The sequence below is a fragment of the Mastomys coucha genome, unplaced genomic scaffold (genome assembly GCF_008632895.1).
Source record: "Mastomys coucha isolate ucsf_1 unplaced genomic scaffold, UCSF_Mcou_1 pScaffold18, whole genome shotgun sequence".
Taxonomy (NCBI): Eukaryota; Metazoa; Chordata; class Mammalia; order Rodentia; family Muridae; genus Mastomys; species Mastomys coucha.
Genome location: NW_022196900.1, coordinates 60,785,784 through 60,801,150, shown reverse-complemented (window position 1 = coordinate 60,801,150; position 15,367 = coordinate 60,785,784). Strand labels below are relative to the sequence as shown.

Genomic DNA, 15,367 nt, shown 5'->3' with positions numbered 1-15,367 from the left:
AAAAAAAAAGAGAGATGTTTAGGAATGAACAAATGAGGAAGTACAGGCTATAAAATGGACATCCCTCAGCTGAATGACTTCTCCAAGGTTGTCGCTTCTAAGTGACAAAGCCAGAGCTTAGAGTTTCTGACTCAACACACTGGTGTGTGCCACCATGTGTATATAATACAAACACACACACACACACACACACACACACACACATGCATGCACAGCACCCATAAATCTGTATTTTAAGAGAACTAAACATGCAGTAACTTATGCAGGCATCAGCCATGGGTGGGTGAAGGGAAGACAATGGTTTGTTTTCTTGCAAAGATGAGGTAAGGGAAAGGAAGGGAAAATGGGGATGTGTAATCTCGCATGCCTTGCTTGGAATGAGAAAGCACATTTTCCCCTTTCCTCTGACTGAACACACCAGCCTCTGGGACACTTATGAAATTGTTCTTCATGAGGTCGTAGTGTGGAACACTTTGCTAATTGAAGCAGCAAGTGAAACTGTAGGGAGGTCAGATGCAATTACCCAAATTGAAAGTAATGCTCCGGTTCACTCATATCAGGCCACAAGCTATGGGATGGGGGACAATGAGGGGGCCTAAGTCACACACACACACACACACACACACACACACACACACACACCGAGACTGCAGCCCATCATGTGCACCAAGTCTCCCAGACATACCGACTCTCACTGGGAGGAAGAGTGGAGACAAGGTAGGAAAAGGATGAAAGAAGGAAGCAGACGAAAGGTAGAAACAGAAGAAGAAAGAAATGAGAAAGCCAAAATGGAAGAGGATGGGGAAAGAGGAAGAAAAAAAAGGAGGGAAGGACCATAGAACATGGATAGAAAGAAAGAAGAACTAAAGGAAAGAGAAATAAGAACATCTGCCCCACTAATATGTTGCCACAAAGCTCATACAGTCAAATACTGATTGGTACAATCAGTCCTTGACAGCCTCTAGGATCAGGGTTTGTTCCCATAGAGAGCAAGAATTCTTATTCTCAATAACCATCTTACATCTTCCTCTGGTGTCTGATCCTTCTTGCTGGGACTTCATCACCAAGCAAGGAAGCAAGCAGAGCCCCGTGCTCACCTAGTGAGAGTGAACAAAGGGCAGCTAGCCACCCTGCACCTGCCAGCTTCAGCCAGTGCCACAAAACTCAGTACTGGCATCCCCACCTATTAGCCCTGGGCCCAGGGATTCTCTGTTTAGTAAGCAGGGTGAGCAGAGGTGGGCTGGAAACCAGCATAACCTTTAAGAACTCTCAAGAGGCAGTTTAGATGATAACCTAAGGGGCTGGAAACCTAAGCTAGAGCAGTGCCAGCTGGCTGGGCAAGAAGGGGCAGAGCTGGAGTCACAGCAGAGGAGAAACCAGATTGCTGGGGAGTGTGTGGGCTCGGGGAAGGCAGCAATTCCAGCTGGCATGGCAGTGGGAGACAAGGGAGCTTCCAGTCTGATATTCCTTCCTTCTCTATCTATTGATGTGTGTTTCTGCTCACCTTCAGCATTCTCAGGCAAATCTACTATTATCCTGCACATTCACCTCCCAGTTCTAATGTGATTTCTGGGAGGTGGCTACCCATGCACACCAACACTCCTGCCAGCTCTCAGGCGCAGCTCCACCCTGCAGAGCAGTAACAGTCATTTTCTGCATATGCAGACTTAACTCCGCTCATGCAATAAGTAGTCTGGCTATGCCCTTGGCAGTGGCCTTCGAACTGCTAATACTACACACAGTTGCATCTTCATTTAGTTTCTATCTCTAATGCCTTTCAAAATTATATCTGGATGAATTATTGAAATAAGATATTTTAGATCTAGATTAGGGCCTGTGATATAAAGCAATTAGAGGCAGAAGAATTAGCCAGATCCCTTGGCACAAGTTATGAAATTCCCTAATCCCTTGGACCATGAAGGACATACTCCATAGACACTGGGATACTCCATCAAATTTTCCAGGTAAGTCTCAGGAAGAATGGTTTCATACAAAATAACTGGAATTTTGGTTTTCCCTAACTTACAAATCTTGCAGGAAAGAAACACATGATTTTATCTCCAGGATTCTTTTATTTACTTCAAAGTCACGGCTTTTCTCAAAAAGAAAACAAGAAGGTAGCTCTGGAGAGTGACATAGACTGTAAACCAGTGTGCCATGCCTGACTGTGGATAGCAACAGTGATATGCAAAACTTCTAACAGGAAAATGAAAATGGCAAAGATTTAAAGTCTCTGCTAATGACTAAGAAATACTCAGGTCTGTGGATAAAAGTCATCTCTAGACAGAAAGTGAAAAGAGAGGGAGGGAGGGAAAGGGGGAGGGAAAGAAGGAGGGAGAAGAGGAAGGAGGGAGGATGAGAGAGAGGGAGGGTATTTTAAGTTACTATTTTTCTGTTTACAAAAATCCACCATTATTGTAAGGCAAACGCTAGGCTGCAGTTTTTTGGTCAGAAGTCAGTCTTCAGATAAAATAGTTTACTCCATTTTTATACTAGGAAGGTCTTGAGAGTCTAGATGTATCTTAACCATCTTCCCTCTCTGGAACTCATGCACATAAAAAAAATGTTCATTATTGAACTGATTGAGCTTTCTGCCACAATTTCATTTAAGCCTGGCCTCATTTCTGATCAAATCTAGCTGTATACTTATTTTTAGGTTCAGCTGGGCACTTTTCATTATAAATGCCCTTTTTAAAAATTCAAAATCTGTACATGCTTTCTTTCATTCAACAAGTATTCATCAGGCTGCTAATAAATGCCAAGCGGTGAAGAGAACACAAAGGTGACTAAGACTAAGCCTCTCCCTGAACTTTACCTACAGCCCAACAGAGACAGGTCAGGCAGTGCATCACACAGTTCAGTACTGTGAGGGCCATTCAGGGAAGGCCAGGCTGATTGGGCGCTGGGACCCAGTCCACCACAGGCTGCCACAGAACCCAGAAGCATCTAAAGAGTAGGAGCAGTGATAGAAAGGAGTATCCAGACAGCTCTGGAATAAGATGCTTAAAGCTAAAAGGCAAGTGTTTGCAAAAGCTTAGAAGAAGGTAGCATGCTCCAGTCTGGATCAACAGCAAGTGCTGCCAGGCTATACTCAAAGGCTCCACACTGGGCTGCCAGTGTCCGGTCCAGAACATCATGGCTTTCATCCTGAGAGCGCTAGGGATCCATTTTCCTTGGCAAGATATTATTTCCATAAATATTAGTCTGCTTCAGCTCTCCCTCCGCCATTCCTGCAGTTTAAAGATCCTTTATGTTATATGTAAATAAGGACGACATAACTGGCATGGTGGAGGAACTTCAGCATGGGAAAACAACCACATTCATCCCAGTTCCTTCAATCACTTACCCCACCTTGCCTCAGAGAAAAGAGGCAGACAAAGAAAGCTCACCACAAGCCTTCCTTTGCAGCTTGAAGGGCATTTCTCTAGTGTTCTGCTCCCTGAAGAACAAGTGAAGCCTACATAACCTGAGAGAACTTAACCCCTCTGCATCCCAGTTACTTCGAATGCATGAAGGAGAGAACTATTGTTCTCTACCTTAAGCAGCTTCTTTTTATTTTAGACTGCATTTTTCCCATTAGCTATTTGGTTACCATACAAAGAAATGCTTTCACTGTGACATTTCCATACATATGTTGTTCTCATTCTTCACTCTATTGCCCTGCCCATGATCCCTCTCCCTGTCTGATGTCAAAGATACCCTAGCCATTGTCCTCTCTTGTTACCCATTACCCATCCCTTTAAGCATCCCTCCCCACCACAGGCCACCTTTTCTTTTCACGTTCTACATTTATAGAAGGAAAACATGCAATGTTTGCCTGTCTCTGACTCTCTTTTTGCTTAACAAGGTGATCTTCAGTTCCATCCACTAAAGTGTAATAAAATCATCATGTAAAATGAGCAACAAACTTTCTTCTTCTTTACAACTTAATAATATCACATGTGTGTGTGTGTGTATGTGTGTGTGTGTGTGTGTGTGTGTGGTGTGGTGTGTGTGGTGTCACAATTTTTAATCCACTCATCTGTTTATGGACACTTGGCTGGTTCTGTCATAGCTATCAAGAATAATATCCAGCCTGGGGGGGGGGTGACTCGGTTGGTTAAGTGCTTCCTTTACAAGCATGAAGACTTGAGTTCAAATCCCGAGAACTCATTTTAAAAAAAGAGGCTGGGCAGATTGGCATATGCAGTAGCAAAGTGGGTAAAAGAGACAAAGTTAGTCACTGGCCTCGGACTTGACTAAGTTTTCATTGGTTGTTTGGCCAGCACACAAAGAAATATTTTCATTGGGACATTCTATACATACTATACTTTATTCTTGTTCCTCCCTCTACTGCCCTGCCCCATGACCTGTCTCCCTGTCTTGCTAGTTCCCTTACCACCCCACATAGTCAAGTACCAGGCCAGTGAGAGATTCTGCCCTCAAAGGTGGAGGAATGGCATCCAAGGTTGTCCTCTGATCACAACACAAACATGCACACACATACACATCTGCATCTATCCATACATAGACACACAAGAATAGGGCAGTAATAACATGGCTGTGCAAATATCTCTGTAGCCAGTTGATTTACATTCCTTCGTGTCAATACCCACCAGTGGTGTAGCTGGGTCATGGGATAGTTTTGCTGTTAGGCTTCTAACCTCCACACTGACCTCCATAATAGTGACACCAGTTTACATTCCTACTAGGTGGTAACAAGGCTTCCTCCTTCCTCTCTCTCTCCACACTCTTGCCAGCATTTATTGTCATTTCTCCCTTACGTAAATTTTATGAAGGTAAAGAAATACCATATGTATTTAGCATGATGCTTGAATCAGATCCATCCTATTATTAAGCATTACTGAATAGTGTAAAACGCATGGATAACTGGAATACGATCTGAATTTCATTTTAGTACAATTTTAATGTTCTGCACAAATGTGCATATAATATATATATTATGTACACATGCATTATATGTTGAATGTTCCCTTAAAGCTTCACGTTTTAATTTTTTATTGTTTGTATGCGTAAGCACAGGTGTGCACTTGATAGCATGCATGGGGAGTGGGGGGGAGGTCACACAGGACAACCTCCAGGAACTCATTCTCTCTTTCTACCTTGTTTCTGCCATGTTGCATGCTCCAGGCCACTTGGCCTGCCTCCTGTCTCTAAGAGTGCTGTGATTACAGATGTGTGCCACCAAATCTGACTTTTTACCTGGGTCCCCCAGAAACAGGCATAAGGGTTGACTCTGAGGTAAGAGCCGAAGAGACCAGAGATGAGAGAGGTTACTTTCCATCTTTTCATTTCGTTCCCATCTGTAGTCTTTAGTTCTTTTTCAAACCAAGAGCTCCAGAGCCTTTTATAATAACAATTGAGGGAAAATCCTGTTATGTAAAATCAAAACTATGAATTATTCTCCAGTCTTAGAATAATAAATAAGATGGAAATGACTTGTTTGGAAAATAAAAAGGTGAAGAAGGTGAATTTGATTGGCCTAGAAAAAAAAAAAAAGCCAAAAGAAATCTCCATTCCCAAAGCGTCAAAAGTCACCATGTAAAAAGAGGGGTTGAATTTGTTTTGTAACTAAAGAACAGAAAGGTTATTTTTTGCTCCCAACACAGAAAGGACTCTGCTGACAAGAGCAGCCCAAAGACAGACAATGAATGTGTTCTGTGGGGCTACGGGGCTGTGCTGTAGAAGCTCTTCTTGACAGCAGATCTGGAAGCTCGATCAGGAGCATGCAGCTACTTGTACATCCTTGACCCTGACCAGAGACAGGCCCTTCCCCTGAGTGCACCATGTGGAGAAGGATGTGCATGGAGAGGTGAGGGAGGATGCGGACAGTCAGATCAAGCAAATTAACCACAGTGATCAACTGGATGCAGATAGCACAGCCACTGCCCTCACATCCAGGAAAGTTCAGCTTCTAGGATTCTCCTTCCAAGTCCAAGAGGTCAGGCACCCCGCAGCATTGCAAATTTGAACAAAGTTGACTCATTACCTATCCTTAACTAGTGCATAGTTAGTCATAATTGAATACATTACAAAGATGAAATGGGCCTCCAAATTATAAAGTCCCTATGTGGATTTAAATATGAAAGGCTATAACATATATGTTTACTTCTATGCAGTATAAAGTTATCCAAATATATATTTCAGGACACTAAAACACAGGTCAAAATGTAAATATTACATTTAAATACTCTTAACATACCATTTACTGAAGACAACATTTATTTCCAAACAAACTTTCACAGTCAGTTTTAAAAAGTATTTTACCCTTCTCCCTGTCCCTTTGCACCACCATGACAACATGCCTAGTATAATCTACTTAAAAAGGCAAAGGGTTTATCTAGGCTCATGCTCTCAGAGGTTTGAATCCACCATGGCAAGGAGGATGTGGTGGAGCAGATCCCCTTACGCCATAGCAACCAGGAAGTGGAAAGAAGGAAAGGGATGGCAAAGGTGGAGCCATGAAAGGCACCCCAGTGGCCCACTTCCTCCAAACAACTCGTACCTCCTAAATCCATCCCCAGCCCCCCAAACAGCATCAAATGTCTAACATGAGAGACATTTCAGCTTCGAGTCATGAAACTTCATTATTTTTACTCTTTTCAATTTCACTGATATATTCCAGATTTTAAGAGGACTGTCTTTTATAGCCTAGGTATGAAATTGGCAAGTTAGCCTTAATTGGCTCGATCTAAATAATTTGACTTCTGTGGGTTTTATGCGTTTAACTCTCCCTGGAAGACAGATTATACACAAGAGAAAGATGTATTTTCTCCAGCAGTGTGGTGGGCTAGCCCCAACACCTGGGACCTGCCAGGATCACTGGGAGACTGCCTTGGGCTCTAACACTTAAGAAGCTGTGGAGCTAGAGAATTATCACAGTCCTCAGAGCAGCTGTCCCTCTTGCCTTTAAAAACAGATGGAAAACCAAAGTAGATAACATTGTTGGATTTCAACGATCAGTTGACACTGTGCCTTCACAGAAAGTCATTTTAGTTCAGTGGAGAAAAACTCGGCCCATGAAGACAGAAGCCTGGCCAGGCGCGATAGCACACACCTATATGCTCAGTACTCAGAAGCCGAGGCCGTAGGATCACGGCATGTCTAAGCCCAGCCTGGTCTATCTACATCGTGAGTTCTAGGCCAGCCAGGGCTACATTTTGAGAGCCTATCTCCAAACTAAACAAAACTAGCAAGGTGAGGCAGGGGATAAAAACGCTTCCTACCGAGCCCGAAGGCCTGAGCTTGAACCCTGGGATCCACATGGTAGAAGGAAAGAATTGACTCCTGAAAGCTGTCTTCTGATCTCCCTATATGGCACACACACATACAAGCATATGAAGACACATACATACACACACAAATAAAAATGTAAATAAAGGCAATAATTGAAAAAAAAAAAGACAGAAAATCGAGAGTCCCTGGGTAGCTCCTTTTCACAGACAAGTCTCAATCATCATCATCATCATCATCATCATCATCATCATCATCATCATCGCCGTCGTCGTGCCATAATTAGGGAGCAAACAAACAGCAGGGTAAAGAAAATGTGCAACTCCAGCCATATTGCTTTGAGCTTCAGTTACAGCTGCAAGTTAAGAACGTCTACTCGTTTCCTCTTTTGCAACTGAGGAACAGCCTTTAAACCTGGGTTTTCCAGCTGAAAACAATAGTTCTGAGGCTCCACCCCCCTAAGTCTCAGGGCACACAGATGGGTGCTACTACCTTATCTATTTGACCGCCTTCTTGAAAATAAGGTGTCCAAGAGTTCTGTATAAAGAGCCACACGCATGTAAGGCGCTATTGAGATTAAGTTTTCCATTTTCTACAGGGACAGCCACATAGCGTTCCAATTCAGAACAAAGCCCCACGAACCAGCAGCCTCCTATCCAGTACACCATGTCATACACAATCGGCCGGGTAAATGGGCAGATGACTGTTGCATTAGACATGATCTATGAGTTTAATTAAATACCTAACAAATGGATACAGTTACACAGCATGGGCCACACACTTTGAGCCTCTTAGACAAAAGACTATAATTAGGCAAGACATAGAGTTGCACTAGGAAACAAATATGGTTCTCAGAATCTAATTCCTCATCCAAACCAGACATTATCACTCTTAACTATGCTCTCAATCGAAAACATGCATGCAGTCATCAGTTGTACCAGCCAGCTGCAGCCAAGGAAGGCACTCCCTTCAGCAGATGCAGGAGAGAACAGAAGGAGGCAGGGAGCTTCGAAAAGGGGTGGGGGAGGGCCCTCTTGAAACAGCTTTAGTTTGATGAAGTTGAAGAGACACCTGGCAACGGTACTTTATCAATAACTGTATCTTCTTCCCACCCCCACGGCTTAACGAAGCATTTCATTGTTCTCTCCACCTACTGAAAAACCTGATTTAGTAGGGGGAGAAAAGGCCAGTCCTCAGACGTACAGGACCCAACTAAGTCTTCTGTGTTAGAATGGATGTCCCTACCAAATGACAACCCACCAGAGGCCCAAAAGACTGTATTCTCAACTGAATTCTCCCACAAAGTTTAGTCCTGTGTTTGGACATCACTTGGCCCAGAAAATATATTTTTTTCCCATAAAAATGTGTTTCTCCTATAGTGTACCAATACTTTAAAAGAAACAAATCCCATTCCTAAGATGATTGTTGTGAAATCATGCGTGGAGTCCTCCCGTCTTCGCATTCCTGATATGGGGCTTCTTCCTCTGCGCTCATTTGGAATGGGTTCATTTCAATTATCTCCAAGTGTTCCCCAAATGACTATGGGTCAGAGTACAAGAATCTCTTAAAGATCTGAAGGCAAGCCAGAAGATAAATAGCATTCATGTACCATAGATCTTGAAAAGCACAGCTCAAATAACCAAACATAGCATCATTCCCCGATCCTGAAAACAGTAGTTCACTAGGAACAATGTTAACTGTATAGAAGATGGTCCACTAGGAACAATGTTAACTGCATAGAAGATGGTCCACTAGGAACAATGTTAACTGCATAGAAGATGGTCCACTAGGAACAATGTTAACTGCATAGAAGATGGTCCACTAGGAACAATGTTAACTGTATAGAAGATGGTCCACTAGGAACAATGTTAACTGTATAGAAGATGGTCCAAGAGAACCTCCCACCAGTACCCTCTTTGATTTAAACCAGAGCTTAACTAGTAAACTACTTTTCAAACCAGAACAACCAAATATCTGGGGATCGTATTTCATGTCACTTTCAGGAAGACAGAAAATAGAAAATGATAGCCCAAGGAGAGACACTACACAATTAAAATCCACAAGCGACTGTAAAGTGAAAGAATAAAAAAATCCTACTAGGTTTCATCCCAACATGACTCCCATCAGAGTCCTTAGTTGCCCCAGTATTAAAGCCACAATGGCAGAGCTGGCAGGCCCCTGTGGTTCCCATCCTGGAAAAGTACACAAACAGCCCTTACACAAGTCTTTGGCCAGCAGGGACTCCTGGATCACTGTTTTGATACTCAAATCGCTAACTGTCTGAGAGGTCTGTAACTCATTAAAACATTTTATGAGACTTGCAAACACAGATACAAAAGTTTAGAACCAACTCCTTATATGGGGAGCTTTAAGAAATTTTAGCATCCAAAAGGATAAGATCAAAACCAACAACAGAGGAAACATTGCATTGTGTAACGCTTTAGGACTGTGTTGTTTAACAGGGCTCTTGATCCCAGGTAAAGCCTTCCGTGGGAGAAAGGAAACATTAACCCTAGAGGAGCATTTAGACACGACAGAGCTTTACATAATTGTAAATAACAGCAGCCATCAGGGGAACGACTGGTATAAACGCGGTCTGCAAACAGCAAAAGCACCAAGTATTTCTCCTTCACCTCGGCTCAGACAGCTGGGCGGAGAAACCAGCCACCTCGCCTCGAGGTGCCACCCTCCTCTGGTTCCCCTCCCTCCCTTCCCCTCCCCTTCCTTCCCTCATCTCCCCGCCCCCAGTTGGTGCATTCAGCAGCCTAGGGAGATTAAGAGGTGCTCGCTAATGTCACCGAGCCTCCAGACGGATCTAACGTTTCTTAACTCCCTGGACCAAAGAAATAAGAGACGTTACACCCTGTGGTATTAGATGCCATGGCCTACAACCCAGCCTCTCCTAGCCTGGACCGGGGTTGTGCACCGGGCCGGAGGACTGCGCCACAGCGCCTGCTACCTGAGCTGTCCGTGGTGCTGGCGCGGTGCGGAGGCTGCCGGGCGGGACTACGCACCGCGCCCGCGGTCGCCCTCTGCGTCCCAGCCGCCGCGCCCCGTGAGCTCGAGTCCCCGTGACTGTCCACCAGCTGCAAAGATTCATAACCATCGCTGCTGGTCTTTTTCCGGTAGCTCCCGAGGAGGCTCATGGGCAAGCCCGGAGAAGAGGGGGAAGAAAAAAAATCAACCTGGGAAAGGAAGGGGGAGGGGAAGACGGGACAGACTAAGAGAGGGATAAAAAAAAAAAATAACAATAATTAAGTGCCCGACATGACGCGAAAAGGGGCGGGGGGAGAAGGGAGCGGCCACTAGGAAGGGCTCTGCAGCCACCGCCCCGGGCACAGCGCACTCGACCGGCCCCGGCCACCAGTAGGCTGGACAGCGCCCGAGGAAGTGTAGGTGTAGCCCGGCAAGAGCCGGGCAGCTCCCGGAGTGGCTGAAGGGGGAGGGAATAAACAGAAGAGAGTAAAGGAGGGGAGAATCGTAGGGAGGGAGACCGAAGGCGGAAAACGGGGCGGAGCGGGATGGGGAGGGGACCACGACAACGCGGAGGGAGGGGTGTGTCAGCGCGGCCGAGCTTCAGAAAAAAAAGAGGGAGAAGGTGTCTCGGGCCTTGGAGACCAGGCACCCTTAGAGAGAGAGCCAGGCACGCCCATTTCATGTAACTCAGCTGGGCTTTGTTGAAAGATTCGGCAAGTGAGAGCCGCCTGGGTTGATCGACCTGGTGGACTAGGTTGTAACTCCAGTAGGAGGGGAGAAGGAATCTGTGGATGGCAGGCCATCTGTGTACCCAGAGCAGCAGAGCGGCATTTCTGCACACTCCTGGCACGGGATGAGCTGTGGATGTGAAAGGGCTGGCTAAATGGGGTAAGGGAGCCCGGGCCAGATCTATTCAGCAACTATGTTGAAGGGATAATCGGGGAGGGGATGTTGCGTCCTGTACACTTCCAGGTCTCTTATCGTTTACCTTGGAACAGACAGAAAGGACTCCCCAACTCGGCTGGCTTGAAGCATGTCTGGGAAGAGAAATATACCAAATTTTCTTTCCATCCTCTAGCCGCGCCCATCATTTTTCTTTCATAGTTGTAGGTAAGAAAAACAGCCGTTATCAGAGGGGATCTGTCACGAAGTTAATTAGCAGCAGAGCCAAGGCCTTTTTGTTGAAGAAGGCTCTGCAAGCCCATGTGCCTAGCTATCCACTTGTGATTTTTGTATTCTCAAAGAGCGCCCCCCTGCATTGTGTGACTGTCAGGCCTCCACAATCTAGATATAAACTGTGTTCAATCTCAAGACGCAATGCTTGCCTGATAGTATTTCAGAAGGCTCCCTCCTCAGCTCAGGTGAAAGACCAGAAAAAAATGTCGACTTCAAAGTATCATTTTTCTGTCCTCGTACTTGGAAAAACTAAAAGGAAAAAATCTTTCAGAAGCACTCTGGCAGGTTCCTGTGATAGGAGAAGAAAAATATGTGCTGTGCATGGGGGTGGGGGGCAGGGAACAGGCAGAGTGCCATGCCTGACCTGCTTGCTGGCTTACATAGTTGTCTCTTGCTGTTATTATTATTTTTTTTGATCGCATCAGGACACAAAGATCAAAGGATAGCAATTAAGAACTTTCTATCCAGATCATCTGGACCCTAAAGATCCCCAGAAACTCCAGCTCCTCCTAAGCCTAAAGACAAGAAATTAACTGCTTGGCAAGCATTTTCCTCTTCAGAGATCGAGCAGACACATGGGTAGAGAAGGAGCCAGAAGAGGTCAAAGATGCGGGATGCTAGATCCTTTCATCCCTTCACTAACTGTCCAGTGTGTTCCCATCTGCAGAGTTGCAGTAAGACCAGGAGCAGAATCTAGAGCTAATGCTTGCTTATAATAACTTCAAATGGTTAGCAGGAAAAGCTGAAATATGATTTTTAAACACAGGCCCTTTACTTTCAAACTTGTAAATCTTGAGCTATTTTGGTTACTCCATTGAAGCAATAACTTTTTAAAACCTAGTAACAAAACAGTTTCCAGTGACATTTAATAATCTCTTTCTGTACTTTCTCAATTCATTACTCCACCAGGGAGCACAAACATCTAGTGTCCATTATGTGCTTCAGCAGATGCTGGCTGTATGGTCACGAGAGACGACCATTCTGAAAGTGAAAGCTGTTATTTTCAAAAGGAGCCAATTTGGGTTATTTTTGCTACACGTCAGAATTGCAGACATACTGGTGGAAAGAAACTGACACATATGCCTTTGTATTTTTGGATATCTATCTCCCAAGTTTGCAAATTCAAAGAAAAACATGAATGGGTTAGACAGCATCTCCCCCCACTTACTGCTCTTCTGGGATGGAACCCAGAATCTCAAAGATGATAATCAAGGGATGTGCCACTGAGCCACACCCCCGGGCTATATTATTTTATTTTTTAGCTTTATACTTAACACAAAAATAAATCAATTAGAATAACTATTAATATTTCTACAAAACTGGTATGTAATGAACACAGGATTCTACACTGTCTGTCTAGATTTATTTATAACAGCCTAAAAACTAGAGTCTGGGGACTAACTTGGAACATCTACCAACTTAACTCTAATAGGTTCCTAAAAAGCTCACTTCCCCATGAAGATATTTCCGCTCTGCACTGCCAAGTGCTTAGCATATGACATCTAGTATCTTGTAGCTAAAGAAATAATTGAACAGTAGTTAACATAGTTATCTATACTAAGCACATAAATGTTTCTTGTTGTCACCGCACTGGTCAGTCTTCAAGCACAGCTCTATCCTGTGCTTTTGCAATCCTGCTTCCTCCCATGCATCCGGCTGAAAGGAAAGCTAAATATTCTTTACTCCAGAAATAGAAGATAGAAAGCTACCTGTGTTGCTAGTAAGAATTCGGTGGGGGTTGGGTGGAGAGAGGGTTCAACTGGTAAAGGGCTTCCTCCTGAGCATGAGAACCTGAGTTTGAGTCTTAGCATGAAAGTGGGGGGAAAGCTCAGAAATCAGGCATGGCAGTCTAAGTTTATAATCCCAGCACTGGGGAAGTGGAGGAAGGAGGAACCCTAAGACCCTAAGACTCTTGACCAATAAGAGATTCTGTATAAACAAAACCAAAAAGTTGGGTGGACCACACCTAAGGGAACACAGCAGAAATCAAGATCAGCTACTAGTCACACACACACACACACACATTAATGATGAGAACCTGGGCTTTGGAAAGGGAGGAAGTACTGTGAAAGCAAAGCCTATTCTGCTGTTTCCCAAGATCAAGCCTGATTCATAGAGGATGCAGAGATGGCTTAATGTTCAAGAGTGCTTGCTACTATTTCAGAGCACTGGAGTTTGATTCCCAGCATCTATGTTGGGCAGAAAACAAATGTCTATAACCTAAGGGATCAGATGCCCACTTCTGCCCTCCACAGACACACAGATACACACACAAATAAAAATAAAATACAATTGCCAAGTATGGTGGTACACATCCTTAATCCCAGAACGTGGGAGGCAAGTGGATATCTGTGAGTTCAAGGCCAGCCTGGTCTACAGAGTGAATTTCAGAGAAAGCAGGGATACACAGTAAGATCATACTTTGATAGATGATAGATAGATAGATAGATAGATAGATAGATAGATAGATAATGAAAAATAATAGCTTGATCCATAATCTATTTATCTCAAGAGTAAAATATCACAGACGGGGATAGACTCAAAGGCTTGGATATCCCCTGTAGGGTGAGTCTTCAGTTGTTTTTACTAGCTCCATGGTGAGTGCCCACATAGAGATGTTCAGGAGCTGGTCTCTCTTTGTCCATACCGCTAACCGAACATTCTCTCCTTACAGCAAATGTCACCCACATTTTGCAGTGAGGCCACAGAGTGAAAATGAGCTAGGACTGTGCCAGACTGTTCCACTTTTGGGAACAATGATAGAGACTTAGGGTCTGGAACCAAACCACTCATCAATGAGTTCCAGGCCCTCAGGCTCTGGCCAAATCACCTAACCTGTCTTATATTTCCCATGGAAAGGAGCATATTTCCATTACAACACAGTTGAAGTGAGAATTAAATGATTTTTTTTAAGATTTTTTTTAATGTAGGTATATGTGTAGATGCCATTGAGTGCAGAGGCCAGGAAAGAGCACCAGATTCCTTGAAGCTGGAGTTGCAGGGCTGTAAGCCTCCAAGTATGGATGCTCTAGGAGATCAGCAAGCTTTCTTTCCCCTTGGGCCATCTCTCCAGCTCTTAAATCAATTATTATCACACAGGAAGGGCTTAATAAATACTATTATCGTTACCTATTATTACTACTGCTACGACAATATTATGATTTCCCCCATTATTTCCAGCCATTATTGTATTTTATATCTAATTAAATCACATTCCAAAAACGCATATAGTTTCCTGTCTTTAAGATTAAGCTAGAATATGTCCTGCATTAGAGATGTGTTACCATTGTGATAGATGAGAATACAAAAAGCCTTCTGTATAAGGCAAAGTGATTTTCTGCACTGGGTTTTTACCAACTGAATACTTATTTTTCTATTACATTTGGCGTATTTAAGAAGGAAAGCCCTTGCTTTCCTTGGGTCTCATGACAACCAGTGAGTACCCAAATATGGAGTAAATGCATGAGACCCTGGGATCAATCTCCTCTCCAATATAACTAAAACAGAGCAAAACAACAAAAGAAAAAAAAAAGGAAAAATAGTGAGCAAATACTAAATTAACAAGTTAGTGAAGAAATGAACACAGTGTTTCCACCTTCCTCTTTGCATTTTTGTGTGAGATGTGCATATATGACACAAATGTGTGTGGCATACATGCAGAGATGCAAGGTTGATGTCATCCCAGGTCATTCTTCCAGGTTATTCACAGACACAGGGTCATCCATGAAAACCAGAGCTCACAAATGCAGCTAGTTTTGCTAGCCAGCTTGTTCTGAGGATCCTTTGTTTCCACCATTGGAGGCTGGGATTGCAAGAGCTGCCATGTTTGGGCATTTTGTGTGAGTTTTGGAGACCCATACTCAGAAAATACTTTAACCAGGCGGTGGTGGCACATGCCTTTAATCCCAGCACTTGCGAGGTAGGCAGATTTTTGAGTTCAAGGCCAACCTGGTCTATAGAGTGAGTTCCAGGACAGCAGAGC

General features: G+C 43.9%; 1 protein-coding gene across 5 annotated transcripts in view; it reads right to left on the bottom strand.

Annotated features, from left to right (window-relative positions):
• Window positions 1-15,367, bottom strand: part of Dnajc6 (DnaJ heat shock protein family (Hsp40) member C6) — a 157,310-nt gene that overhangs the window by 91,501 nt on the left and 50,442 nt on the right. Inside the window, exon 1 of one of the 5 annotated variants that reach the window (XM_031377953.1) lies at window positions 10,193-11,088. The exons of the other annotated variants lie outside the window; for them this stretch is intronic. Coding sequence (XP_031233813.1) covers window positions 10,193-10,379 — 187 coding nt within the window. The 5' untranslated portion in view covers window positions 10,380-11,088. Of the gene's footprint in view, window positions 1-10,192; window positions 11,089-15,367 lie in introns of those variants that run through there. 5 annotated transcript variants of the gene reach the window in all.